We start from the raw sequence: 27,223 nt of genomic DNA on the forward strand, positions 1-27,223 counted from the left end.
TGCCAGGCAAGAGGAACCAAGGGTGGGGCTGGCCCCGGGGCAGAGGGAGAGGAAGCCAGGGACACCAGACACCTTTGTGGTCTAGGCCTTTGTGCCAGCACTTCCTGGGCTGTGAAATTCCCCTGCAAAAAATAACTCTCTTGCTGTTCCAGTCCCTCCTGTCAGAGGTGGCAGGCAGAGGCACAGTAAGGACAGGTCTTAGGCACCACACAGGGGCACCTGCAAACTGATGTTCGCTGAGCACCTACTATGGGCTTGGTGCCATTCTAAGCACTTTACTATTAACTCATTTAATTCTTCTCCAAGATGGGTGTTAACATTATTTCCATTTTACAGGTGTGGAAAACTGAGGCACAGGAAGGGTAATTTGCCTCAGGCGTAGCTAGAGGATAGGAGAGGCTGGCCCTGTCTTTTTACCACTTGTGGTCCATCCTGCCCCATCCAGCCCCTCCTTCAGTCCTCTGCCTCAAACCATCAATTAAGATTCTTACAGCCTGTGACCTGTCAGAGGTCTCTTTTTACCCTTCATCATTCACTCTGGAACCAGAACAGGATTTGAGTGAGACAGATCTGGGTTCTACCTGGACCAGAGGTTTTGCCTCTAGGCTCATTTCTGAATCAGTAAGATAGGGTCCAGCAGCCTCAACTTCTAGTGTGGGGGGCCTTTGTGTCTGAAGGTGGAGACACCAGGGGCTAGGCCTTGCCTCTCTGCTGAGTGGTGCCAGGCATGTAACTATTTGTCTCCATCTCATGGTGTAACTGAGAATTAAATGAACATTTGGGTTTGCTGGTGACTCAGACAGCAATGCACGAGACGGGGGTTTGATCCCTGGGTCAGGAAGAACCCCTGGAAAAGGAAACGGCAACCTACTCCAGTATTCTTGCCTGGGAAAGCCAATGGACAGAGGAGCCTGGTGGGCTACAGTCCCTGGGGTTGCAGAGTCAGACACAACTGAGCGACTAATACTGCAGACCTTGGCACAGAGTCTGGTACATACTTGGTCCTCACTGTATGACTTACTTTTTTCCTCCCCTGATTTTTTTTCTGCCATAATAGTAACCTTTATTGAATATTTACTCTGTGTGAGCCCTGTTTCAAGTAGCCACCTTTATTAATTCCTTGAATCCTTATAGAGTGGTTCTCAAAGTGAAGTCCCTGGACAATAGCGTGAGCATCACGTGGGAACTTGTTGGCAGTGCACTCAGCAGACTCATGGCAGGTGGGCTGAGTCTCAAACTGAGGGTGGGGCCCAGCTTTCTGCTTTTTAAGAGTCCTCCAGGAGATTCTGATGCAGCTAAAGTTCGAGAAAACTCACTTCTAAAAATTCTGAAAGATCGGTGCTATTCTTTGTTTTTCTTGACCACTCTGAGAGGCATACAGAATCTTTGTTCCCTGACCTGGGCTCAAACCTGCACCCTCTGCAGTGGAAGCATGGAGTCTTAGCCACTGGACCACCAGGTAAGTCCCTGATTGGTGCTATTCTTATGCTCATTGCACAGAAGAAACTGAAGCTCAGAGAGGTTGAACTGCTCCGGGTGACATGCCTGCTAAGTATCAGAGGTAGGATAGGGCCAGGCCACCAGTTTGTCCTTGGAGCCCCCACACTGGATCCTGATGGTGCAAAGCTGCTTAGGAATCCCAGGTCACGTTGGTATCTGTGGCCCCAGAAAATGGATCATATGCCCCTCCTACCGCAGTGGGATCAAAGTGTTACAGGAGGCTCTCACCACTCTCAGGGCCCTGCAAGGACAATCACAGCCATTTCCAACCTTTTATTGGGGCTCTATCACACCCCAAATAAATATAATACATTAAACCCAGAGCTGAGGGAATCGTGCACCCCAGGAGGCGCCCCCACAACCCCAGACGGGCACAATAAGTTAGTGGGGGGCCTGCCAAAGGCCGGGCCAGCTCCCTGGCAGGGCAGGCGACGGCAGCTGGACTCGCACACGCTGGTCTAAAGTGCATCTCGGTTCAGTGGTCCCCGTGTCCGTATGGCCCCTGGCCAGGCCACCGGGAGGGGTGGGCGGGAGGCTCCTGGTGCTCACACTGTGCCAGCAGTGGCCACTGAGCCTCTGTGTCTATCTGTCCATTTAGGAGGATGGCTGTGTGTCCTCAGGAGAAGCTGTCGTCAGGCTGTGGCTGGGAGTCGAAGGGAGGGTCTGAGACGGTGATGCCTTGATGTAGCTTCTCCAGTGAGAACTTCATCTGCGGGGAGAGGTGGGCAGGGTGGGGGGTGAGTGCTGGTAGGGGTGATACACCCCCACCACCTGCAGCTGAGGAACTGGCCAAGGTCAGCCTGTGCTGAGAGAGGAGCCTTTCCGCATCCAGTCTGACTTCTCACTGGCAGAGAACGAGATGGTTGGGTGGTATCACCGACTCAGTGGACCTGAGTTTGAGCAAACTCCGGGAGATAATGAAGGACAGGGAAGCCTGGCTTGCTGTAGTCCATGGGGTCGCAGAGAGTTGGGCATGACTGAACGACTGAACAACAGACAGCAACAAGGGCAGTACGTGGAAGGGGCCCAGATGGCCTGGGTTCAGGCCATTTTATGGGATAACCTTGGGCAAGCCCCTTAACCGTCCTGGGTCCCTCAGCTGAGACACTGGTCAGTAACATTCCTACATCATAGGATTACGTCACGGATCTCCCAGGTGTTCGCCTAGGACCTGGCACACACAGTGCTGGGTGCATCTTAGCTAGTCTTACTCCCCGCCATGCGACCTTGGGAATGTCTCTGCCTCAATGTTCCTGTCTGTTACATGGCAGGGGGTGGGAGGGGTGGAGTGGTAACAAGAGCATCCCCCTCGAAGGCTGGCCATGAGAAACAAATCAGTTGGTCATTTTAGCTCTTAAACCGGCTGGCTCAATCAATGTCTGCTGTTAGAGTTAATTTGTGTAGTCGATTCCATGCCCTTGGCAGAGGAATATAATCAGGACTGAACTCAGGATGGGAAGGCCCTGACCTCATATCTCTGAGCGATGGCACCCTAGCCTCGATGATCCCCCGTCCCTGTCCTACACAGCCCTTCTCCTTCCTCCTAGCATGATTTCAGGGTGCAATGAGGCCCCTAACGGTGAACCTCGGCATTACAGTTCAGAGTGACCAGAAAGGACTTTTAGCATCACCCAGCAATGTGGGCTATGATGCCCTTGGGCACCCAGTCAAGGCCAGATGACCCAGCGCCTGGCACCTGTGCTGACCCACCACCACATTTACTGAGCACCTGCTTGGCAGGATCCCACTAATAAGAGCAAACACAGATGGGGTGTTTACGTGAGCTGGGTGCTACTCACAGGATAACTCCTTTCTAGTTAATACTATTTTCTGGCCACACTCCACAGCATGTGGGGCCTTAGTTCTCTGACCAGGGATTGAACCCACAGCCCCTGCAGTGGAAGCTTGAAGTCTTAACCATTGGACCGCCAGGGAAGTCCTGGATGCTAATTCCTTCAATCCTCCTGGCAACCTTTGAAGTAACATGGATTATCACCCCATTCACAGAGGAGGAAGCCAAGGCCCCAGGTCAGAATTTGAACCTGGCTGTCTGAATAGACACTGCCAGCAAACTACAGTGGGTGTCTGGGGCAACCCCTCCTGGAAATGAAATCCCTAACTCTTGGAGAACCTCTTTCCCACCCTCACATGGCCCCTTAGTCACCTTGCAGGCAGGAAGGGGTTTAGGGACCAAGCCTCGTCTACCCCTGGCTTTTGTGACTGGTTGGGGTATGGGCATGTGACCCAGTAGCCAGTGAGAATGAGCTCCTTCCTTTGGCTGCTACCTTGGAGCTGCAGGTACCATCTTGGTCAACCTGGGATGCCCCTGAAACAAAGCCAGCCCTGGGGGTGGGCAGAGTCAACAGAAGGTAAGAGAGACTGATTCTTATTACTGTTGGGTGGCTGGATCCAGCCATGCCTGAAGTCAAGACATCCTGGACTTCTCCAGGATGAGAAGCAATAAATTCTATCTTCCATCTCATTGATTTCTCTAGCAACCCTGGGACGTGAGGACTATGAATGGCTTCCTCATTTAACACAGGAGGAAAGCGAGGCCCGGATGCATTATGCTGCATCTCAGGACATGACTGCAGGCCCCCACGGCCCACGCCGCACCTCGTCCAGGAGCTCCACGGAAGCCCGCAGGATCTGCCTCCACTTGTGCACCTCGACGCTGTGGAACTGCTTCTGCAGGGCCAGGATCTCCGCCCATTCCGTGGCCGTCTGGGGGAACTTACTGTAGGGAAGACAGGGCCCGAGTGGGGTCTTGGCCTCCCCCACACCTGCCCAAGCTCCCAACCCCCTGGGGCTACCCACTCACCCCTTGGCCAGGGCCAGACTGTGCCAGGACTCAAAAGTGTGAGCTGTCCTCTCCAGGGACCAGAGGCGGTAAAAGAGGAGGACGTTGAGGGCAATGAGGACGATGAGGCTGGGGAGACGAGGTCAGAGGTCAGGGGTCAGGATACCAATGCTCCCACAAGTGGGGGGGCACCCACTTGACCATACCTTGAAGGGGCACCATGACTAGCCCTCTTTCCAGAGGGGGAAACCAAGACTCAGACAGGGTGAGTGACATGCCTGGGGTCACACAAGCCAAAGCCAGGGTTCAAACCCAGCTGGCCTGATGCCCGAGACCTTAACTGCTGCTCCAGTCACCTTGCTGGGGCAGCCGGGGGCACGGAGTAAGGAGAAGGGGTTGCAGCTAGGGGGTGAGACACAGGGGAAGGGAGGGCAGGACGTAGGACCCTACCTCACACAGATCCTGAGAAGGCAGAGAGAGGGGGAGACAAAGAGATGAGAGCTGCCCAGCCTGTCCTGGCCACACCTTGACCCCCAACCCCAGAAGCCCCAAGCTGAGCACACCACACAGCCCCTCATGGACTGCTGTTACTGGCCAACCAAGGCCCAGAGGCTGAGCGTGAGGCCGATCTCTCACTGCCCATGGTCTGGCAGGAGCATGGATCTCATTTCCATCTCCTCAGAGCGGCCTGTTCCCAGCTCAGGCTCGTACATGTGGGAACCCCGTACCAGGCCAGGATACCCCCAGGCAAGGCCTGTGTGCAGGTGGGTCCCGCATCCCAGGCCTCTGTGAAGGTGGGTCCTCCAGCCTAAACCCACTGTGGGTGGGGGGTGATCTCAGCTCAGAGTCCTCTGCTTTCCCAGGATGCCTTCCCCAGTGGCCCACTGGCTGGCCTGGAGGAAGCCTTCCCCGGCCTCCCAAGGCTTCCTTGTGGGCCTCGCCCATTCCCTCCATCACAACCTCATTCCTCTGATCTGGTGCCAGACCTGTCTCGCCCCAGGACTACTGGTCACTACTGTGTCCCTCTTGTGACACAGCTCAGGGCTGAGCACAGAAAACCTGAAACCTCCATGCGTAAACCTCTCCTGGCTCACCTAACTCCACCTCTCCTGGGAGCCTGCTCCTCCAGCTCCCCGGGTGAGGCCACACCCCCTCTGACCACTACCCCAGAGCCCCAGGGTTTCCATCTCCCTGTGGGGACTGCCTCTCCATGACAAACTGAGTGATACAAGCTGAGGAGCCCTCCTGGGCGCATCCCAAACATCGCCTCCTTAACCCTTGCTGTGGGGTAAGCCCACGTTCCCACGTAAGCAGAGGCCCAGACAGGCCAAGCACTGGCCCAGGGATGCACAGCCAGGGTGCAGATCCAGGCCTGTCTGATCCCCCCAAGCCCGGCCCCCTTACTCACACAATGCTGATGAGAACCAGGGCACTGGGGGTGCCCACCCCGGGGCCCTGGTCCACAGATGGTTCCGAGAAGCGGGAGCTGAGGGAGCCTGTTGGGGAGGAACTCCGAGTCAGATGGACTCATCACTACTCACCCCAGCCAGGCCCCCAGCTCCTCCCCGGCCACCCGCCAGGCCTGACAGAACCCACCCGAGGTGTGCATGCCAGTCCGGGCACAGGGGTCAGGGTCTGGGTGTGGGGTCCCATCACCGTGAGCCCTCCAGCTCAGAGGCCGCTTCCGCCGGCGCAGGCCGGACAGCAAGCCCCGCGCATCCTTCCCGCTTTCCTCCAGGGACAGCTGCTCGGCCTTGGTGAGCTCTCGCTCTGTGGACACAGGAGAGGGCTCTGCACAGCCGCCCCGGGCCAGCCGTGACCCCGGCTGCAGCCCGCCCGGGCCCCTGCCCCCTACCCAGGTGGTGGAAGTAATCTTCGATGCCGCTCCACGAGTTCTTCTCAATGAGGGACTTCACGAGGCTCCAGGGCTGCTTCCGGTAGCGGATCTCGGAGGACACCCTGGGGAACAGGGCCGGGGAAGGCGGTCAGGGGCCGACTGCAGCCTACTGTCCCACTCCCCAGGGGCTGCATGCCCTCTTCTAATTCAGAGAGGGCCCCGTGTCACCCACACACAAAACAGACACCCCCCCCAGCAAAGGTTCCCTGTGATCCCCACACAACACCCCACTCAGCCCGCAGCCCCTTCTCTGTCCACACTGGCGACCGTGGCAGGTCTCCCACCTTCAGTGCTACCCCAGCACTGCCCACCCAGACTGCCATCCTAGCCCGCACCTCACCCTTGGACCCCTTCCACCCTGCAGCTGTGTCCATCCCTACGCGGGGTCTGAGAGACACCTCAGCATGTCCCAAGCTGAGCTCCCGGTCTTCCCACAAGCCCTCCCCGCCTTCCCCTCCTGGTCAGTGGCGACTCTGCCCTTCTGGTGGCTCAGGTCAACCACCTTGGGGTGTTCCTGACTTCTGCTCATCTGCCACGGTGGCACCCAGCATTCTGCGGCTGACTCGAGACAGGGAGAATGTGGCAGGGGGCCCTGGGACAACCCAGGTGTCAGGTGGCGGGGCCAGGGCGCGGCTCACCGGAGGCGGGCCTTGTTCCGGGCAAGGCCCAGGATGCAGTAGCGGTGGGCAGTGTAGAAGTAGTCTTGGTAAGGGATGCCCTGCGTCAGCACCTCGGAGTCCACCACACACCCTCCCGCCTGGGGGCCGCGCCGGAACAGCGTCTGCAGGGTCAAGGGCGGAGCCGGGAGTCAGCACCATCCTCCCTATCCCGACCCTCAGCCCCCCAGCTGCCGGCCACCCTGCCCGGCTCACCTGTGTCTCCACCACAGAGGCGCTCTTGGGCCCCAGCGGGTTGTTGATGGGAATGGTGTAGGTCAGCACTCGGCGCTGGTGGCACTTGCTGTCCCCGCTCCAGGGGCTCAAGGTCACGTCTGGCGGGTGAAGGGCAGAGTGAAGACACCATTCTCCAGTCCTCTGCCCTCAGGCAGTAGGAGACCCAGCCTTTTGGGGAAGGTTCCAGTTCTCTGGAGACTGGCTCCTAAACCCGCACCTCCTCCCTGCCCCCACCCTGGTGTCTGCCCCATCTTCCTTCTAGATGCTGATGACCCTGGGAGCCAGGGCCTCTCTCCTGCCCATACTTCTCAGCCCTCCTGGGCCACTGCATCCGCTCTGCAGCCCTAGTCTCCACGCGACCAGTCCTGGTTTCTCCCCTGAGCCTGAGACCTAGGGTCCTTCGACCTCTTGAAAACCTCCCCTGGAAGTCCTCAGGACCCCGCACAGCCACTGGCCTCCCCAACCCCTGAAACATGGCCCTCTTCACTGGGCCCCACTGTCCTTCAGGCTCCCTGCAGAGCCTTGGGCCTCATCCTGGACACTATCTATTCACTGACTGCCTGAGCACTGTCCTCGTTCATCCCATCCTTGCCATTCCAGGGCACCTCTCCAGCCTCCCCTTGAGGTTCTGGCCTCCAACTCCAGCTCTGGTCCAGGGGGAGCTTCTAACAGCCAAGACTGACCCTGTCCTTCCCTACAATACTTTATGACTTCCCAGTACTGCTGGACAGTCTGAGCTTCTCAGTCTGATGTGCCACTCTCTCCAGGATATAAGCATAGTTTGCGGGGATTCGAGAGCTCCCAACCTAAGGCAGTCGTACCCATTCTGCAGAGGATGTTGCATGATTGTTTTTCATCAATCAAGAAAAGACACAGGCCTCTCCCCTACCTGAACCTCTTTCGTAGCCTCCCGAGCTCCCTGCTGGTCTCCTGGTCAGCCCTTCTGCCTCCCCTGGTGCTGTGGCTTTCCCCCTCCACACCTGGCCTTGGGGGCCCAACTCCAAGGGCCTTCTCCCAGTGCCGGCCTCCAGCTCCAGGACCTTTGCAGGCACCCTGCTGGCCTCCCTGGACTTCCTCTCTCCCACCCCGTCCCATTTCCCTAGGAAAGTTCCTCCCTCAGGCCTCAGTTTCAATTCACATCCTCCCAGCATCCTTTCCTGATAACCCCTAGGTCACAGCCAGCCCTCTGATACACATGCTTATCTGTGTCAGTATCTCTTCACCGCTGTTCCCACTGGACTCGAGTTCATCTGTCCTGGGCTCTGCACTGGCCTGACAGAGCAGTCTTTAATTCATATTTATTAAATGGCTTCCTATCTGCTCCTATTCTAGGCGCTTCTCCAGTACTGACTCATTTAGTTTTCACGAGAACCTGACAAGGCAGATATGGCATCACACCTGCCCCACACGGAAGAAACTGAGGCACAGAGGAGGTCTGCCCCTGGCCCAAGGCCACTCAGCTGGTAGCAGGTGGAGCCCCTCTGGTCTCACAATCGCTGCTTTTCGCTCCCTGACCCACCGCACCCAATCTGCATGGCGGTTCCTGCTGGTCTCCTGGCCTGCTCCTCCCCGCACCTTCCCCTGGTGCCCCAGCCACCTCAGCCCCTGACCTGTGAACTTGCACTGCTGCAGGAAATCCTGCAGGAAGGGCGAGTCTGAGAAGAGCATCTGCTGGAGCCGCTCGGCACCCACATGGAAGACGGAGTTGATGAGGAGACGGCCGGAGAGGTCAGGCAGCAGGGCCGCCAGGTCGGCTGGGCGACAGAGAAGGGTAGTGCATGGGGCTGCCTGCGTTCCTCCAGGTCCCTTGTTGGGGGCACTCCTCCCCACTCCCAGGCCTTGTGGGGCAGCCCTGTCCTCCTGGACCAGAGTGGACACTGACATGGAGCAACTCCGCTCCCTCCACCACGGGATGGCTTTAGGGTGGACGTGTGCCCCAAGCCAGGCAATCAGAGCCATCACTGTGGGTTGAAGGTGGAGCACACACCTAGGCCCATATACTTGCCGTCCCAGTGACAATGGGAGTGGACCTGTCATAAGCCCACCCTGAAGCTCATAACCTTGAGCCTTTGGCCACGGTGATTGGTTCAGGGTGTGTGCGTGTGGGCATGCACAAGTGTGTGTGATCCAGGCCAAGCCATCAGCCACAGTTATGGGACTCAGGGGTAGGGGTGTGTGTGTGCGCATGCGTGTGTGTCCCAGGCCAGCCACAGTGATTGGTTCAGGGTGTGTGTATGTGTGCGTATACGTGTGTGACCCAGGCCAGGTCACTAGCCACAGTGGTGGGCTCAGGGGTAGGCCAGCTCTCCAATCAGAGCCAACCCTAGAGCCTGGGGCAGTCACTGGGAAAAGCAGGCTTTCTTTCCACTAGGCTTATTCGGCGTAGGGCTGGAGCCCTCTCTGCCCCCACAAGAGTAGAAGCTACCTGAGAATGAAGTTGGCATGCAGAAAATGGAAATGCTGCTGCCGCCGATGGAAATAAGCCAACACTTATGGACTGGCCCAAGCATTCTACATGTATTAAGCGATTTAATACATAATGGCTTATGTATAACGGTTGTCTCTTCGTGACAACCCTATGAAGTAGGCATTATTACTGCCAACTCATTTTTCAGATAAGGAAAATGAGGCTCAGAGGTTGAATAATTTGCCCACGTCACACAGCTGGGAAGTGGCATGGCCAGGACTTGAGCCCCAGCCATCTATGGGGCTCTATCTATGCCTCCTATCCACCTTGCTAAGCTGCCTTCAAAGCAGAGCGAAATACGGACAGATTTCCAACAAGAACACGTGAATGCCTTATCTGCCTGTGCTATGGATTTTTCAGTCCTGTGAGCCAGCAACTATGGTCAGCCTGTCTGAGTAAAGTCTGTTTTGTGTAGCCAAAGTGAACGAGTCGGGCCACCTGCCTCACCTTCCTCCCCCGTGGACGAGGAGGAGTTACTTGTGTCTGTCAATAGCTCCTCACTGGGCAGCAGATCCAAGGGGCCCAGGGAGGTGGGCCCGTCAGGTGGGGTGGGCTCTGCGCTCGGGGGTTCAGCCACCGGGGTCACTGTCTGGCTGGAGGAGGCGTCTGGCTGGCTGTCTGTCTGCTCCTCCTTGTCCTCCTCTGCCTGCAGAGAAAAGCTTAATCCAAGCTTGTCCCTTGGGTGCCCACATCCACCAGAAGGCTTCAAGACTGTAGGAAAACCAGTGCTGGGGAGGTTGTATGTACCGAGAGCTCATAGCTGAGTGGCGAGAGGCGCTGGGGCCACCCAGAGGAGGACTCCTCCCAGCTTCTCAGTCAGGCGTGTCCTGGATGCCTGGGCCATGAGCTTTCTTATGCCTGTCCTGTCCATGCCTCATCTGACTGCACCCACCTCATCCATCCATCCATCCATTTCTCTCTCGGCTCTTCTCTCTCTCCCCCTTTCCATCTATCTACCTGTTCCACCTCTGTCTGTCTCTCTCTTTCCCTACCTGTGTTTGTTTTCCACGCCCATCTTCCCAGCTCCATCCCATTCCTCCATCCATCCACTCACGCATCCCTCCAGCCACCTCTTCTCTGTCCATTCCCTGCTGATGCCCTCAATCTGGGAGTCTGTTCCTCTCTCCAGCCGCACCCAGACCCTCCTCTCTCCTCTATCCGCCTTCTCACCCCATGGTCTGCATCACTGCTGGCCCGGGACAGGTTGGGGGTGATGCGGCCACGGCGTGAAGCTGCGGGGCTTGGTTCCTGGCTGTGGTCAGCTGCCCCCGAGGGGGTGATGTCGCTCAGGGCGATTACATCACCCACATCCTTGGGGCTCCTGCAGAGAAAGAGAGGGAGTGAGACCACTGTGATCTTTGAGATCCCACACACCCTCCTGGTCTCCCAAACTTTTGTACACCCACCTCAGTCCACCTAGGATTTCAGGAGCTATGGACACAGTCCCTTGTGACTCCTCCCAACCCCCCGGAACCAGCCACCAACCATCGACTCACCCTAGGCCATTCAGCTGCAAGGGGCAGACATAGTCCTCGTCCTCGCTGGTGAGGCCCAGCTCTGAGCCGTAGCACTGATGCACCAGGTGCCAGAGCTCGCGGGGACTTAAAGTCTGGATGGACGGGACATTGGGTTGGCCTCTGCCTTACAGTCAAAGCCCTTCCCTCTCACCCACACCAGCCTCAGCCTCAGCAGTTCCCCCGGTGTCCAGAAGGGGGAGCATGACTTCCCATCGCAGACCTCTCTCAATCCACTGGGTAGGAGCCAGTGTACTGGGCAATTTTCCCTTAGGTCCTCACAATACTTTCACAGCTACAGGTTAAACTTCCCAGTTTTACAGAGGAGAATATGAGGCCCAGAGGGGAGAAGTTGTGCTTGAGGTCAACTCTGAAGTTTAAACCCAGCCAGACTCCAGAGCCGATGCTCCCACCTGCCATGCAGTCATGCCCCCAACTATCAATACTTCTCCCAGGCATCCTCAGGGGGTATCCATGGCTAGGGTGGCTAGATGAGACTGATGAGATAGTAATATTAGTAATAGTAGCAGCAGCAGCAACTGACATTCACTGAGTAGTTACCATGTACCAGGCATCCTTCTAACTCTTCATATGTGCCAACTCAGTAAGTCTCCAAAACAATTTTGTCAAGTAGGTGCTAATATTATCATCATTTTAAGATAATGACAATGAGGCACAAAGGTGCGTGTGTGTGTGCTCAGTCGTGTGACTCTTTGCCACCCCATAGATTGTAGCCCGCCAGGCTCCTCCGTCCACGGGATTCTCCAGGCAAGAAAACTGGAGTGGGCTGCCATTTCCGACTCCAGGGGATCCTCCTGACCCACAGAGTGAACCCACATCTCTTTCATCTCCTGCACTGGCGGGCAGGTTCTTTAGCACTGGCGCCACCTGGGAAGCCCCACAGAGGTGGAGTAACATCATTCAATTAGAAAGTGGAGGTACTGAGGTGATCTCAGAGTGTTGGTTCAGCCCTGGAGCTAACCACTGGACTGCACTGCCTCCCAAGAGCTGACGTGATGGAGCACTTATTCTGGGGCCAGCTCAGGTGCTACAAGGAAGGAATGGTCCCCATCTGATGGATGGGGTTCAGCAACTTGCACCCAGTGATAGGGCTGAACTCCATCCCCAGCAGTCTGGCTGCCCTCAGCCTCCCTGAAGAGTTTGAAGCTGCCCTGCCCCTCCCTCAGGCTCCTGCTCCAGGACTCTTGCCCCTGAGGATGGCCACAGCTGCAGCCCCCTGGGAGGACAGATGTGAGTAAGCCTGTTTGGGCCTTCTGAGGTGCTGCATGCCAGCAGTAGCAGACCCCAACATCTATCCACCCTCCCTTCCTGCCAGCAGGACCCTGATATGTCTGAGGTGAAAATCTTCCCCAGGCCCAGCGAATTAAAACTGGCTTATACCAATTCATTTTTCCATTTGCCATATAACCCATATAACTGCAACCACAGGTGATGATGTGACCAAGTTTTAGCCAAAGAAATGTAAGGAAAAGTCTGCTGAAAGGGGCTTTCCCTTCCTGATAAAGGAATGCCCACTTTCCATCCATCCCTTTCTTCCTTCACGTTTGGGATAGTTAAGTGAGGGCACAACATTTGGAGGTGTAGCAGCCACATTGCAACCATGAGGCAATAAGCATGTGGACAAAACATCAACAGCAGAAGGATGACGGTGTGAAATAATGGATAAGAGTTTGGGTCCTGAACGACGCAGGGAGCCCCCAATCCCTCCCCACTCCCGGGATTGCCTACCTCCATGCCTCTTGTTACATTGGCATCAGTGTGATTAAGTGGACTCTAGAACCTGACTACAGTCAGTGAGAACCCCACTCAGCCACAGAAAAGCACATTGTGACCATGGGCAAGGCTTTCCCTCTGTGCCTCCTTGGTGGAATAAAGATAACCATATTGCCTCGAAAGGTGGCTGTGATGATTAAGTAAGTTAATTCATGGAAAGCTCATAACAGTTCCTGGCACCCAGTAGCTCTGTTAAGTGTTAGCTATCATTATTACTACCTGAAGTACTTCAGCATCTGTTTGCTTAAACCATTGTCTGGTTGGGTTTTTAGCTGTTTGCTGCCAAATTCATGCTACATAAACTCATTCAACCATAATGGGCATTCCAGGACAGCCCACTCAGAACTGGCCCAAAATAGACTACCAGAATGTGATAAGTAAAGGTCTAAAATCCCTTACTCAAAATCTTTGGGGGTAAAACTTGATTCAAAATTAACAAACTTGGGGATATAAGAAACATTTTACAGTGCCTATACTGTAATACCCAAAATATCTGTATTATATTAGTATCCAGTAAGTGCAGAGTCTACCAGAGGTTCTCAAAGTGTGGTCCAATTTCTGGGTGTCCCCTAGACCCTTTTAGGGAATCCATGAGGGAAAAATTATTTCCATTAAGTATGATAAGTGTTAGTAGCATAAGATATTAGATATTACTTGCCTTTTCCACTTTTATTCTTTTATGACTATACAGTTGGGTTTTCCCAGAGACTGTGATATTATCATTGTTCTGGTGGCTAATCCAAGTGTATTTGTGTATCTTATGTTTAAAAAGCTCCCAGTTTCAATTTCTAATCCAGTATATACTGACAGATATATTGCACTTAAACCAAACCTCCTTGGAGTCTATATAAAGAGTGTAAAGGGTTCCTGAAACTCTGGTTTGAGAATCACTGGTATATTCTATACTGGATACTATAATTTTATGTTGAATCACAGTTATATTTAAGATTGACCCCAGTCATACACATGAATATTTTGTGGCCCATTAATTGAGACAAATACAGACCTGTGTTATATAAGAAGCACACAGGATGTTTTAAGTTTAAATTAATTCAAACTGAAATTAAATTAAAAATACAGTTCCTCAGTCACACTAGCCAAGAGTTCAACAGGCACGTGTTGTCAGTGGCTGCCACATCAGACAGCACAGCACCAAGTTCTGTTAGACGGTGCCGACAGGGATTGTAAATCTCCGTGTTAGCTCAAGTCAGGTTTTGTTGCCAAACATACCCCAAATCTCCCCATTTTCAGAGCTTTTTTTTTCTTTTTGGCCATGTAGCATATGGGATCTTAGTTCCCTGAGCAGGGATTGAACTCACGTTCCCTGCATTAGAAGCTCAGAGTCTTAACCACTGGACTGCCAGGGAAATCCCTTCAGAGCATTTCTGATTCGCTGGTGGTTACTAAGGGGCCGTGGGTATGCATTTCTTGTGGGCGGGCTATGGCACTGGAGCCCGCTGAGGCCCTCTGGGCCTATGGAGAAGCTGCAAGCACGTTGGACCTGCTGCCCATGAGGAAGAGCTGGAGGGGTCCCCCGAGTCCTAGCATCCCTGGCTCCATGGTCCCCCCTCCCCCGCCCGGCCTCTAGCCCCCTTGTCCAGGACTCGCCCAGGCCCACCTTTTCAAGCAGCGCGTTCTGCCAGAGGCGGAAGATGAGGAGGAAGCAGCGATCTCGGGCCCCAAAGGAGGTGAAGAAATGCTGCAGGAGGGAGAAGGGTATGAGTGGTGGGGGAGACACCAGACCAGAGGGAGGGGGAAGCTCCACCTGTGCACGCACTGTGTTCCGTTCTGTGGCCAGCCCAGCAATGGTCAACTCTGGAGTCCCAGTGATGAGGAGATGACTCTAGCCCTGCCCCGGGACTCACAGTCCAGGGCGGGAGACAGGGTCAGCTTAGAGTGGCTGGGCTGCTCAGGGGAAGCCCAGGGCACATATCCAGACTCCGATGCCCACTTAGAAGTGGCTAACAGATCCCATTTTAGCCAAGAAAACACAAAGACAGTCTGCTGTGAAGCTTTCCCTCCCTATTTCTTTCTCCTGGCTGGGCCACTGGTGTGAGGCAGCCATCTTGGGCCATGAGGCAACGATCATGATAGACAGAGCATCAGGGAAGGCTTCCTGGCAGAAAAGTCCTCTGAGCTGATAGAATTTGTCTATTAAGACTATCCCTGGGCAGCTGTGTGAGAGGAGACTGCAGGGCCTGAGTCAGGGGCAGGTGCAGGGCTCCAGGCTAGAGATGACGGGAGCCCAGGCAGGGGCTTGAGAGTAACGAGAATGGGTATTCCCTGCGAGGAGTTGGGTGCAGAGTGAAGAGGACTCTGGGTGGCGGGGAGGAGAGAGGAGTCAGTGAAGAATGGGGACCCGGGACCCCTGTTTGCCGCTCCTCTCGCTCACCTTCTCGTTCTCCGTGCAGATCTGGATGGCATTGGGGATAAGCTTGGCCGTCTTTTCCTTCTTCAGACACGTCACTTCCTTCAACTGGATGGAGATCTGAGAATGAAAGGTGGGTCAGAAGGGGCCAGGCCACTGCCCACCCTGGGGCCCCTCCTCGTCCCGGCTGGGTCGGCTCACGGTTGTCTCCCAGCGGAAGATGTTGCTGTAGAAGCAGATCCAGTTCTCGGAGAGATAGAGGCGGCCCTGGAGGAGGATCTCGCGCTGCAAGGCACAGGAGTAATCTGAGGCGGCCGAGAGGAGAGACAGGCAGACACCCGAGTCACAGGCCAGCCTGGCTGGGCTGGCGCATGTGGGGAGGGTCAGGAGGGCAGTGCTGGGGGCTCAGGGCCTGGCTGGGGGTGTGTGGGGGTAGGGCGACGACTCACCCACAATGAGGCGTTCTGCTTCAGGGAGTTTGCTGAACAGTTTCCGGAAGTCCTCGTTCCGTTGTTTGTACGTGGGGCTCAGCATCTGCGGGACGTTTGGGAGGTAAGAACTGGGACGGATTTTCACACCCCTAAAATTCTGCCCCCAAAGCTCCTAGCACCAGTCTCAGCCCGGGACAGCCTCCCTGAGGCTTCAGTGTCTAGCCCACTTCTGGCTCCCACTGCCCATAACACAAGAGTAACCATGATGAGAGCCATTTACTGATTGCTACAGAAGCCAGGCGCTGCTTCAGGTACCCACCAGCATCACTGACTCTCAGGGAGTGTTCCCGTCAGTCTAGTAAGGTGGGTACTGTTTCTCAAGGACAGAGCAGCCCAGAGAGGTTAAGCAACTCACTCAAGGTCACAGAGCATGTAAGTAGCAGCCCGGGATGAGACCACCACCCCCACGTCTCCTGACCCCAGCGCCCACTCTCTGACAGTGGCAGCCAGCGGCCCCTGGGCCCAGTACCTGTCCCCCTCCCTCTCATCCCTCTGGTAAGGGTCCCCTGCCCAGATACTTACACTGTACCAGCTCTGCATCTTCTGCAAGAGAAAGGAAAAGAGTCAGAAGGAGCCCCTGAATCCCGTCCCCCCACCCCGTCCCCACCCCACCTGAGCTGGCACCAACCTTGCTGTTGCGGATGAAGTTCCGGCTGCCCAGGCTCTGGGTGCTGGGTGTCCCGGGCACCCCACCCTTCTCTGAGGAGCTATCCGACCCCTTCTCCACCATGGTGCTCGGTTCCGGCTCAGGCGGGGGTCGGCTTGGGGGCAAGAGCTGCAGGCGCTTACGCAGGGATGGAGAGCTGCTTGGCGTGCTCCGGCCAGAGTGGGGGGTTGTGCTGGGGGAGAGGAAGAGGGTTCTTATGAAGGGAGGTAGGCTGGGGGATGGCGATGGGCCTGTGTGGGGGGTCCCCCTTCAGCCCACTGATTCTCACCCACCCACCCTGTTCCACCTCCTCGCAGAAGGATCCAGAGCAGGCCCCCCAGCTCCCTGTCTTTGGTGAGTTCATCTATAACCCAGGGGTAAGAAACACAAGTCATCTTCTTGTTTGGAGGGTTAAACAAGTCCATACGTGTAAAGGGCTTCTAACAGAGCCTGGCACAAAGTGAGCTCTCAGTCACGCCTGTTGTTTTTCAAACTAACTTATTCATTCATTCATATAATAAATATTTATTGAACAAATACTTTCCACTCAGTTACCTGAGCTAAAAACCTAAGCTGCTTCTTCTTTCCTACTTACTCTTCACTTTTAATCTGTTAGCAGGTTCCCCTGCTCCAGCTCTAAGATCTATTTCCATTGTTTTTATGTTGCCTACTTCCTCCTGCACCAGGACCCTGGCCCAGCCTCCAGGCTCTCCATCCTGGACATCTCAGCAGCCTCCTCCCCAGGCCGGTCAGGGCCCTCCTGTCTAAGCTCTCCCCACCGCTGCACTTCACTCCAGGGGAAGGCAAGGTCCTCACCCCATCCCCTGCTCAGGGCTCGCTTCTCTAAGACGCCTCTCCTCGCCTCTCCATGTAAAGCACATTCCTCCTCCCAAGCCTCTTCCCTCTCCACCATTCTCATCTTCTCCTGCACTTCTGTATTTTCTTGTTTCAAATCTTCCCACACCAGCAGGTGCACTTCACAGGGGTGCGGGGGTTTCGTCCCCAGGTGCACCCCTCTGCCTAGAAGGAGGCCTGGCATACAGGGGGTGCTCCGCAAGCTTCTGCCCTTGTGGACTGAATGAGTGATTCAGTCCATCTACCCCCACCTACCCCACCCCCAAACTTGGATTCCACCAAGTGTATGACTTGCCCAACCCTTGGCAGCCTGAGACCACTGCAGATCTCAGTTGGGCCACTGCATTGTGTGACCTTGGGCAAGTGTCTGAACCTTTCTGGGCCTCGGTTTCTTCTCGAGTATAATGGGACTACTAGCAACATCTACCTCACAGGGTTGTCTGGAGGAGGACATATATACATAAAGCCCACCACCTGGAAGGCACTTTTATTAAGAACTGTCAGACTGAAATGGAGCACACAGCCCTGCTGTCAACGCAGCCCATTTGCTGCCAAAGTGCCATGTGGACTCCAACAGGTACCACACAAACACCTCAGCCTAGCCCAACTGACCCCAGCTCCAGCCCCTCACTCTGAGTGCACACCGGGCCCCTGCCCTGCACCAGGCGCTGGGGACACGGAAGGGGGCAAGACAGATGCACCACCTGCCCACAGGGACCTGGCATTCTGACTAGGGAACAGGGATGATCAATAAGAGAACAGGTAAATGAGGATGATGACCTCAGACACTGGTCAGTGCTACCAAGCAGCGCTGCTCACGGGAAGTGCCTAGAAGTGGTTAGAAAGGCAGAGTCCGGGACCCACTGCAGACCTCCTGAATCAGGAAGTGGGGGTGGAGCCCAGGAGACTCTAATGCAAGTTTAAGTTGGAGGACCCCTGAGATAAAGGAGGACTAAGTTGGTGGGGGCAAGGCGGTGTTCAGGGCACACTTGAGCTGAGCCCCAAGGACAAGGATCTGGCAAAAGGCCGAAGAAAGCTGTTTTAGGGGCAGGAACAGTGAGTTCCAGAACAGGACTGGACTTGGCAAGGCTGAGGAGGAGTGAGGTGGCTAGGGGGTGCTGGGAAAGGAGGATGGGAGGCCCCAGGCCCACCCACAGGCCCTGTGGGCCCTGGGCAGGAGTCTGGGCTTCACCCTGAGAGCCCTTATGGGCTGGGGGAAGGGTTTGAAGGAGGGGTGATCACATTCCCCTCTTGCCTCATCTTCCTGCCTCTCCAGCCTGAAATGACCCCCTGGAGAGGAAAATGGCTATCCACTTCAGTATTCTTGCCTGGAGAATCCCACACACAGAGGAGCCTGGTGGGCTAGAGTTCATGGAGTCACAGGGAGTCAGACATGACTGAAGTGACTGAGCTCAAAACCTCCACCCCTCCTCGACTCCTGCAGCCGCAGGTCTGGGGAGGGTTCCTGCAGACAGGTCCAGCACGTGCAGCCAGGGCACGGCCTGCGCCCCTAGCCCCCAGATCTTGCTCTCAGCAGGACAAAGAGGAAGTGCTGACACCCCGCGGCTGCCCCACCAGGCAGGCTGCAGCAGTGGAGGAGAGGGGCCTCGCCATGGTGACAAGGCTGGAGGGACCTCGAAGAGAATGGGGTTCTATCACTGCAGACATCTCACCTCCAGCCTCCTGGGCCTAAACGAGCCAACAGCTCCCTCTGGGCAGAGTAAGGCAGAGGCATTTTGTGCATGAGTGTGCACAAAAGGGAACCTCCACGTGGGTCACATATAGCCAGGGTCCCAGGCAAACCGCAGTTCCCCAGTTGTAAGACGTCTCCCCGACCCCTCACCCCTACACACCCAGCAGTAATATCACAGGTATATTACAGTCACACCCGATGTCCCAGAAGTCATACACACACCCGCATGCGTGACAAAGACATAAAGCTGCAGAGGGTGACAGAAACAGAAAAGTCCCAGGTGCGTTCACACATACAGCTCCAGGGAAGTTCTGGAGGAGACCTGAAAGTAACATTTCCACAGTGACAGAGAGGGCCACACAGTGAAAGAACAGTCCCAGCTAACACGTGCACCCCCCAGGTAAATTAAGTCCAGGCTCAGCTCAGTTCTCATGGCACTCCCCACCAGGAGCGGAAGACAGAGCGAAGACCTGCTCTTACGTGGCACGAGATGGACGTGGCAAATGCTGTTGCCGAGGGACTGAGAGTCCTGCACACAAACAGCCGTGGAGGACTCAGGAACAACGCAGCCCCGGAACGCTGTGGACACACTTTGACAACACAGTGGCCAGGGATGGATTTGAAATCATGGGTGGGACATGTCTTATACACAGGAGAACTTTCATAATAATGTCAGCTATTATTGCTCCAGATTGTCACAGAGGGAGGGTCCCAGGCTCACTAAGAGCCACAAGGGGTCTCTCTCTCGGATTCTTCAAACACCTTTCACACACACAAAGCCCCAGAGGGCCCCAGCAGCTCACACGGAAGCCAGGGGTGTACAACAATGTCATAAAGGGACACACGCAGGAACTTTCACACTAAGATGGAATCAGACGTAGATTTAAAGTACAACCCCAGAGGCTTTCACTCATACTCACCAAGGCTGGGGCCAGACAATAACGTCACACATGGACACACTGGTGACTTACATTTGCACACTATGCTAATAGGTACAGAGGTAAATTACAAGCACACACAGAGGTGAAAGTTCACAGCAGCAAAGAGCCCCTGACACAGGCGCACACACGCTACAGTCACAACTGAACACACAGGCAACTTACAGTGACATCTGGAGCCACAGATGGAATAATAAATTCCAAGATAATAAATTCACACACACAGGCACATGGCCAAGGAGGACCAGAGCTGTTGCTGCACATTAGGAGGCTGAGACACACGTACACATACTCCAAAGTCACAACTAGACACGCGGCTGTCTGATGGAATGAGGTACAGTACACACACAACCACGTCTAGTCACAGCCACACACACAAAGCCCCAGACACACACTGCGATCCCAGTCAGACACACACAGGGAGCTTACAACACCACATGAAGCCACACACACACACACACACAGAGCCAGAGGGTAACAGCTGCCTGCACACCAGGAACACAGATAGGCATACACACGTCCAAGACACCTACAATGCATGATCTAGAATACTCTGGGCCCGGACAGGGACTAGGTCAATTCCGTGCTCAGGACCCCAGAGGATCTGAGGCACGCGGTCGGCCGGCCACGTAGAAGACCCCATCCGAGCCATCTCGAGACTTGAGACAGACTAGAACAGAGGGCTCAGACCTAGAGAGGCTGCTCCCGGGCCTGCCCCGGACTCACGGGCCTGGGAGCCCGGTCGGCGGGGGCTCGTCTCCGCCCAGCCTTGACCGCAGGCCTGAAGACCCGGGTCAGCCTCGCGCCCACTCCTCACCTCCCAAGCAGCTGCAAAGGAGGCCCGGGGCGCTCCCGGCAGGCCGCGCTCCTAGCGCGGTGAGCCCGGGACTCCCAGCCAAAGCTCCGCCAGGCTGGCGCATCGCGTCCAGGCAGTGCCGAGCAGACCCGGGGGGCGATCCCGCCGTCAGCGCTCCACCCCCGAGTGCACCCCTGGGCCCCCCAGGCCTCCCTCCCCTCCCCTCCGGCCGACCCCGGTGCACAAGTTCCTGGACCTTGGCTGCGATCGCGCCACGCCGGGCCGAGCCGGTGGAGCCCCCACCCCAGCGACCCCCCAGTACCTCCCCGCGCCCCCGCCTCCGCCGCGGTCCTCACTCGAACATGGATGCGGCGCGGCGGGCGCGCCCAGCCGCAGGGCAGGGCCGGGCCGGGCTGTGCGGGGCTGGGCGGCGTTGGGCGTCCCCGCCGGTTAGCCGCCTCTCCTTCTTTGGCTGCCGTGCCCCCCACCCCCGCCCCAACCCCGCCGCCCTCTGCCCGCACAAAAGGCCGGGGCCGCGGGACGCCGCCGCGGCGTCAGCTCCGCTTTCCTGCCTCCGCCCCGCGCGTCACGGCACCGCCCCCCGCCCGCGGGAGGGGGCTAGAAGGGAGGGATCGGCCCTGGCGGAGAAGAGTGGCCGGGAGGGATCGGCCCTGGCGGGGAGGGGCGGCTGGGCCTCGAGGCAGAGACTCAGATACCCGGAGGGAGAAAGGGACCGGAGGGGAGGCGGGAAAGCAGGAGGTGAGAACCAGAGGGAGACCCGGGGGCTGGGGGGGTTGCTGGTCAGAGGCGAGGGAGGGACAGCGGGGACCGAGCGAGACCCCAGGGAGGAATCCGATGCCGGAGGGAGAACTAGAGGTGGAGCGACGGGGCGCAGGAGCAGGAGGAGCGAGACAGGGGTCGAGAGGGGCCGGCGGGGTCGTCAGGGCCCGGAGAGAGCAAGAAGAGGGGCGAAGAGAAACAAAGAGACGGAGGATCGAAGGAGAGAGACAGAGAAATGGACCGGGGAGGGGGAAAGACCGAAACGGAAAAACACAGAGACAGACTCGATCAGAAACACAACTCCGCCGTGGTAGCCTGGGCACAGGCCGGACGCGCTCGTCTGGTACCCAGAGAGAGGTCCTCCGCTCCAGTGAGGCCTCGGGCCGGGCGCTCTAAGTACCCCTCTACTCCCCACTCGGGTCGGAAACTGAGAGAGGAGGCGGGGCTGGGGATGGGAGGGAGATTCGGGGAAACGGAGGTGTTGGGGCAGTGGGGACGCGGGGAACCGCAGCTGGCGGGAAGGAGGTGGGGCCCTAGGCCACTTCCCTCTCCGCATCTCTGAGCGGCGTCTCTGGGGACCCCTTTCAGTGCCAGCCCCAGTCAGCCATGACGTCGAGCAAATCACCCCAGTCCTGGGAACCCCACTAACTCTGTGATCAGAGTTTTCCCACAGGACAGGGTTGGGAGCGGGGGAGGCGGGAGTGCTCCCCTTTTATAGAAGGGGAAGCCCCGGCCTCAAAGATGGGAAGTGAGTCTCCAAGGTCACTGTTGGTGGACGCAATCCTCCACTGATGCCCTGCTGCTGCTGCTGCTAAGTCGTTTCAGTTGTGTCCGACTCTGTGCGACCCCATAGACAGCAGCCCACCAGGCTCCCGCGTCCATGGGATTCTCCAGGCAAGAATACTGGAGTGGGTTGCCATTTCCTTCTCCAATGCATGAAAGTGAAAAGTGAAAGTGAAGTCGCTCAGTCCTGTTCTGCTCTTAGCGACCCCATAGACTGCAGCCTACCAGGCTCCTCCGCCCATGGGATTTTCCAGGCAAGAGTACTGGAGTGGGGTGCCATTGCCTTCTGATGCCCTAACCCACCTTTATCTCTGCAGCACCTGCCCGGGTCTCTCGGTGTCCTGGACTCCTCCCCTGAGAACACAGATATCGGTGCAGAACCTCACAGCTCCTGGCCACAGGCCCCCCAGCTCAGACTTGCTTCCCACCCCTCTCCAGGACAGGCTGTTCCTGCCTCTTGAAAAAAACTCCATTCCCACAGCTCTTCCACACTTGCACCCTTTCCCTCCTAAAACACCCACTGACTTCTCCATTTTGGTGGGTGTGTGCTCAGTCACTCAGTCCTGTCCAATTCTTTGCAACCCTGTGGACTGTAGCGGACAGGCTCCTCTGTCCATGGGATTCTCCAGGCAAGAAACTGGAATGGATAGCCACTCCCTTCTCCAGGGATCTTCCCGACCCAGGGATCGAACCCACGCCCCTTGCATCTCCTGCACTGGCAGGTAGAGACTTTACCAATAGCTCCGCCTGGGATGCCCATTTTGGTGGGTGGAATGCCCCAAATTTCAGCCTTTCTTGACCCCTCTCTTTCCCTCTAGTCTCTCAGCAAACCCTGTAGGCTCCTCCTACAAAATCTATCCAGTTTAAACTCTTCTCCCTCACTGCTCCAACCCTGGCCCAGCCTCCATCCTCTCCCTCCTGGACCATCACACAGCCTCCTCCTTGGTCTCCCAGCTCCCTCCCAACCCTTACAGCCTGCTCCCCACACACAGCCTGAAGGAACCTGTCAGGTCGAAGCCCTCCAGCACAGAGCCTTCTGGCTGCACCTCAGTCCAGCTAAAAGCAAAGTTGCCAAAGACTCCACTCTTAACTTCTCTGGCTCCCTCTTGTTCACTGCCTCTAGCTTACTCAGCCTCCCTGCTGTTGCTCTGACTCCCCAGTTCCGGTTCCTGCCCCCAGGCCTTTGCACTCCCTTTCCCTCTGTAGGAAAGCTCAGTTCTTGGACAACTGCCTCTCAAGGTCAGATCTCTGGGTCAGATCCCAGTGAGGCCCTCCTCCCACCATCTCCCTCTGTCTCACTATTCTCTTTCTTTGTATTTCTCTTGGCCTGTTTCTTCTTTTGAAATACTTAAAATTTTTAATTTGGGAATGTTTATTTCAAACAGGAAAAATACAAGAGTTATCTTGGTCCCCACCAAGCATATACAATAGATGTGGACATTTTACCATTTTTGTACATTTTTCTGTCCTTTTTCTGCATCAAGATCCATCCACTAACAATATATCCTGTTGTTCAAAATCTTTTTAAAAGATACACAATTAGGCTCCTACTATCATTTTGCAAGTTGTTTTTCTCCCTCATCTTTATTTCTGAGATTTCTCCACATTAACACACAGAGCCCTACTTCATAAACTTTAACTCTTATCCAAATGTTCATTGTTGGAAAAAACCACAATGGACATTTCTGTTAAAGGCCAATGTAGTTCTTTCCTCCTACAGCCTTCAACCTCCTTGTTCCTGTCTCCTTGTGCCAGAGGTAGTGTTTCTTTGTAGAAGTTTTGTTTAAACTTTTTTTTTTGCCCATGAGCTGCAACAGGAAATACCTTTTATATTGGTCTCCAAGTACACAGTTAGAAATAGAATAGGCCCTCATATCTGTAGGTTCCACGTCCATGGATTCAACCAATCGAAGATCAAAACAATTTTTTTTTAAATTTTGGGAGGAATACACTTGAAACTAAGACGACATTGTAAATTAACTATACTTCAGTTTTTTAAAACTGGATAGATAATATTATATTAATTTCAGATGTATAGCATAATAATTTTTGTATAAAAATTTTCCAGAATATCAAAGTGATAAATTAGGAGTCTAAGATTTCCCTGGCGGTCCAGTTAGGACTCAGCACTTTCTGAGTCCTGCTTACTGCTGGTACTGGGTTCAGTCCTTGGCTGAGTAACTGAGATCTCGAAAGCCTTGTGGCTTAGCCAAAAAGAAAAAAGATAAACGGCAAGGATGTACTGGATAGCACAAGAAACTATATTCAACATCTTATGATAAATAACCTGTAGTAGAAAATAATCTGAAAAAGAATAGATACATATATGTATGTATAATTGAATCACTTTGTTGTACACCTGAAACTAACACAACATTATAAATCAACTGTGCTTCAATTAAAAAAAATTTTCAGAAAGCAAACTTGAGTTTGCTGCCTGGCAACTGTTTACATTGTATTTGGAACTTTCCTCGTGGCTCAGAGAGTAAAGAATCTGCCAACAAAGCAGGAGACGCAAGAGAAAGGTTCAATCCCTTTGTTGGGAAGACTCCCTTGGAGTAGGAAACAGCAGCCTACTCCAGAATTCTTGCCTGGAAAATTCTGTGGGCAGAGGAGCCTGGCAGGCTACAGGCCACACGGTCGCAAAGAGTTGGACACGACTGAAGCGACTAAGCACAGCACAGCACAGAAACCTGTAAGTAACCTAGAGGTGTTCTAAGCAGGAGAGTGTGAGTAGGTAATATGCAAATACTGCACCATCTTATGTAAGAGATTTGAGCATCTGCAGAGTTTATCCACAGGGGTCTTAGAATACTCCCATGGGTATGAAGGGTCTGCTACATAGGTAATGTCACAAAATTGGTAGGAAACCACACTTGTTCACTGCCTGCTACACTGTGTTATTTTCTTACTCTTTTTATTTTATTATTATTATTTTTTACACTGTGTTATGTTCAGTTCTCTCCTGATTCTATTTGGGGAAAAAAAAGTGTTCACTGCAGTATTCTACATTGGTTTCATGGCCCTTAAATGGGTCATGATCCAAAGTTTGAAAAACACCAGTTGGTGAGTATTTGCCTCTGGTCTTAGTAAGCAGTGCTCAGCTGAGCATAGCTGATGATCCCAACAGATATTCCAGTTTTTATCTGCATATATTTCACAACTTCCCGTCAGGCCCCTATGGGGCTAAAGCCACATTCTAACTGACCTTCAACCCCCCACCAGGACAGTGTCAGCCACAGGGAACCCACCTTTAAGCTTGAGTCCTGAGAGAGAGAACCCCTTTCCCATCCCGCCACCTAGGTCTGACCTGTCCTGGGGCGAACTCTCCGGGTCTGGTGTCCTCGGCAGCTGCAGGCTGGGAAGACTCCCTTGGGGGGCTGGAGTGCAAGGGGGTGACTCCTCATTGCTGGCTGGTGTTATCTGAATGGTGGGCACCTCCAGGAGCTTCCAGCGCTTAGGGGCTGGGCCCTGGACTCTGCCACCCTGTGCCTCCTGGCTCGGCTCCTCGGCTGGGGGCACCCATGAGTCCTGGGCACAGACATCCTGGGTCAGCAGGGGTGTACAAGGCAGCAGGGGCAGGAACTCAGCCATGCGGATAGCTCTGCCACCCAGCCGGGGGTCTTGGACCGTGGTGTGGCCTCTAGGGGAGAAAGAAGAGGTGAAGGGGAGAGTTCCCATGCAAACCCTGCCCCTCACCACCTCCTGCTGCCCAGTGGGAGGAGGGGTCAGCTGAGCTTCAGAGCACAGCATGGGGGTCAGAGAGATCTGGGTGGGATTCCCATCTCAGCCAACATCCTCCCTTGTGACCCTGGTTCCTCTTCTGGAAGCTGGACGGCCTGATGGCGACCTCCGAGGGTGGCCGGGCAGTGTCAGGGAGCTCTGACAAGTGGAGGGCTAGCCCAGGGTCTGGCACACGGCAAGTGGTCAGTGAACTCTGTTCGTGCCCCTGGACTGGGGTTTATTTTTTCTAGCGTGAATGCACTGCGGTCAAGCCCTGGGTTCTTTATACACCCGCCACACCAGCTCCCTTCCCGATACACAGGGCCAGGAAGGAGCCAGGTCTGAGAGGGCCCCAGAGGCCCAGGGGCCTGAGTAACGGCTGATTAAGGCCAGGATTTCCCTTCCCTCTTTGCTCAGCAATTGCCCCTCCCAAGACAAACAAAGGGAGGGAACGAGGCCAGTTCCTGCCGTTATGATTGTGATACTGGAGGCCGTATGGGTCTGGGGAGATGAGATTAGTGTCTGTCTGTCCTCACCGCAGGACACGGTGAGAGGTTCTTGGCACCCTGCTGCTGGTTGGGGGGAGGGACAGGGAAGGATGACCCATGGGACCCAGAGAGGGTTCCCCCTGGTTTGGGAAGAACCTGACCCTTACAGGCCAGGCTGGGACCCCAGAGTCCTTCCCAGACACCCCAGTGCCCCTACCTATGGCTTCGTCGTCCTTCAGTCCTCACAGCGTGTGCTCCGGCTCCTAGGGTTAGGGCAGGGGACCAGGCCCTATTCTCTCCCCCATGAGTCCTGGCTGGGCCAGGGAGTCACGACCTTGTCAGGCGGAATAGAGTGTCCGGCTGGAGTCAGGTTCCCCTCTGGCCAACTGTTCCCAGGAGAGAGGGCTGAGTGGGGGTGGGGGTGTTCCGACCTCAGAGGAGGCCCTTCCCTCTCGACTCTGCCCTGGGGCTCTGCGGCTCCATCTTTCCTGTTGGCCGCAGCCAGTCACAGTGTAGCTTCTGTCCCCATTTCTCCCCCAGCACTGCTCCTCCAAGCCCAGACGTCACCCGCAGGCAGCCAGGTCTGACACTCGTCCCTGTCCTCATCCTCCCGTCCTGCTCTTAGCGCCGGGAACCTTCGCGACTCCAATTCCTTCCTTCTGGTGGGTTCTCTTGGCACTCCAGGGCACCCCACTGACAGCTCCTTCTCACGCTGTGCACAGCTCTGTCACCTCCACCCGACTGGTAAAAGCTGGCATTCCCCACAGCTTAGCTCTTTTTCAATTTCGTTACATGAT

At 55.4% G+C, this 27,223-nt stretch overlaps 1 protein-coding gene across 5 annotated transcripts; it reads right to left on the minus strand.

Moving 5' to 3' along the window:
* Positions 1-1,758: 1,758 nt before the first annotated feature.
* On the minus strand, positions 1,759-26,809 carry GRAMD1A (GRAM domain containing 1A). 5 transcript variants are annotated; one of them, XM_040252910.1, is made up of 21 exons: positions 26,644-26,809; positions 25,526-25,858; positions 16,353-16,563; positions 16,247-16,267; positions 15,683-15,767; positions 15,435-15,538; positions 15,258-15,353; positions 14,484-14,564; positions 11,054-11,166; positions 10,728-10,878; positions 10,005-10,203; positions 8,701-8,844; positions 7,070-7,188; positions 6,836-6,978; positions 6,156-6,259; positions 5,897-6,070; positions 5,709-5,796; positions 4,751-4,762; positions 4,322-4,429; positions 4,117-4,237; positions 1,759-2,209 (listed from the first exon to the last, which is right to left on the minus strand). In XM_040252910.1, exons 2-21 carry the CDS (start codon positions 25,807-25,809, stop codon positions 2,117-2,119), a joined length of 2,451 nt encoding a protein of 816 aa, XP_040108844.1. In that variant the 5' UTR covers positions 25,810-25,858; positions 26,644-26,809; the 3' UTR covers positions 1,759-2,116. The 5 variants fall into 5 exon arrangements, with proteins under 5 accessions (XP_040108844.1, XP_040108845.1, XP_040108846.1 ...); XM_040252911.1 differs by lacking the exon at positions 4,751-4,762 and having other exon boundaries at positions 25,526-25,838; positions 26,644-26,794; XM_040252912.1 differs by lacking the exons at positions 25,526-25,858; positions 26,644-26,809 and adding an exon at positions 21,717-22,003.
* Positions 26,810-27,223: the final 414 nt, after the last annotated feature.

Source organism: Oryx dammah, unplaced genomic scaffold, assembly GCF_014754425.2.
Source record: "Oryx dammah isolate SB20612 unplaced genomic scaffold, SCBI_Odam_1.1 HiC_scaffold_13, whole genome shotgun sequence".
NCBI lineage: Eukaryota > Metazoa > Chordata > Mammalia > Artiodactyla > Bovidae > Oryx > Oryx dammah.

Bases quoted from the DNA above. Each gene is read 5' to 3' on its own strand.
- GRAMD1A (XM_040252910.1), bottom strand. From the start codon at position 25,809: ATGGCTGAGTTCCTGCCCCTGCTGCCTTGTACACCCCTGCTGACCCAG. The intron at 8,845-10,004 runs GTGAGGCAGGTG...TCTGTCGCCCAG, and splicing joins CTCGTCCACGGGGGAGGAAG to CCGACCTGGCGGCCCTGCTG. The intron at 5,797-5,896 runs GTGGGTTCTGTC...CCTCCCCAACAG, and splicing joins GACTGGCATGCACACCTCGG to GCTCCCTCAGCTCCCGCTTC.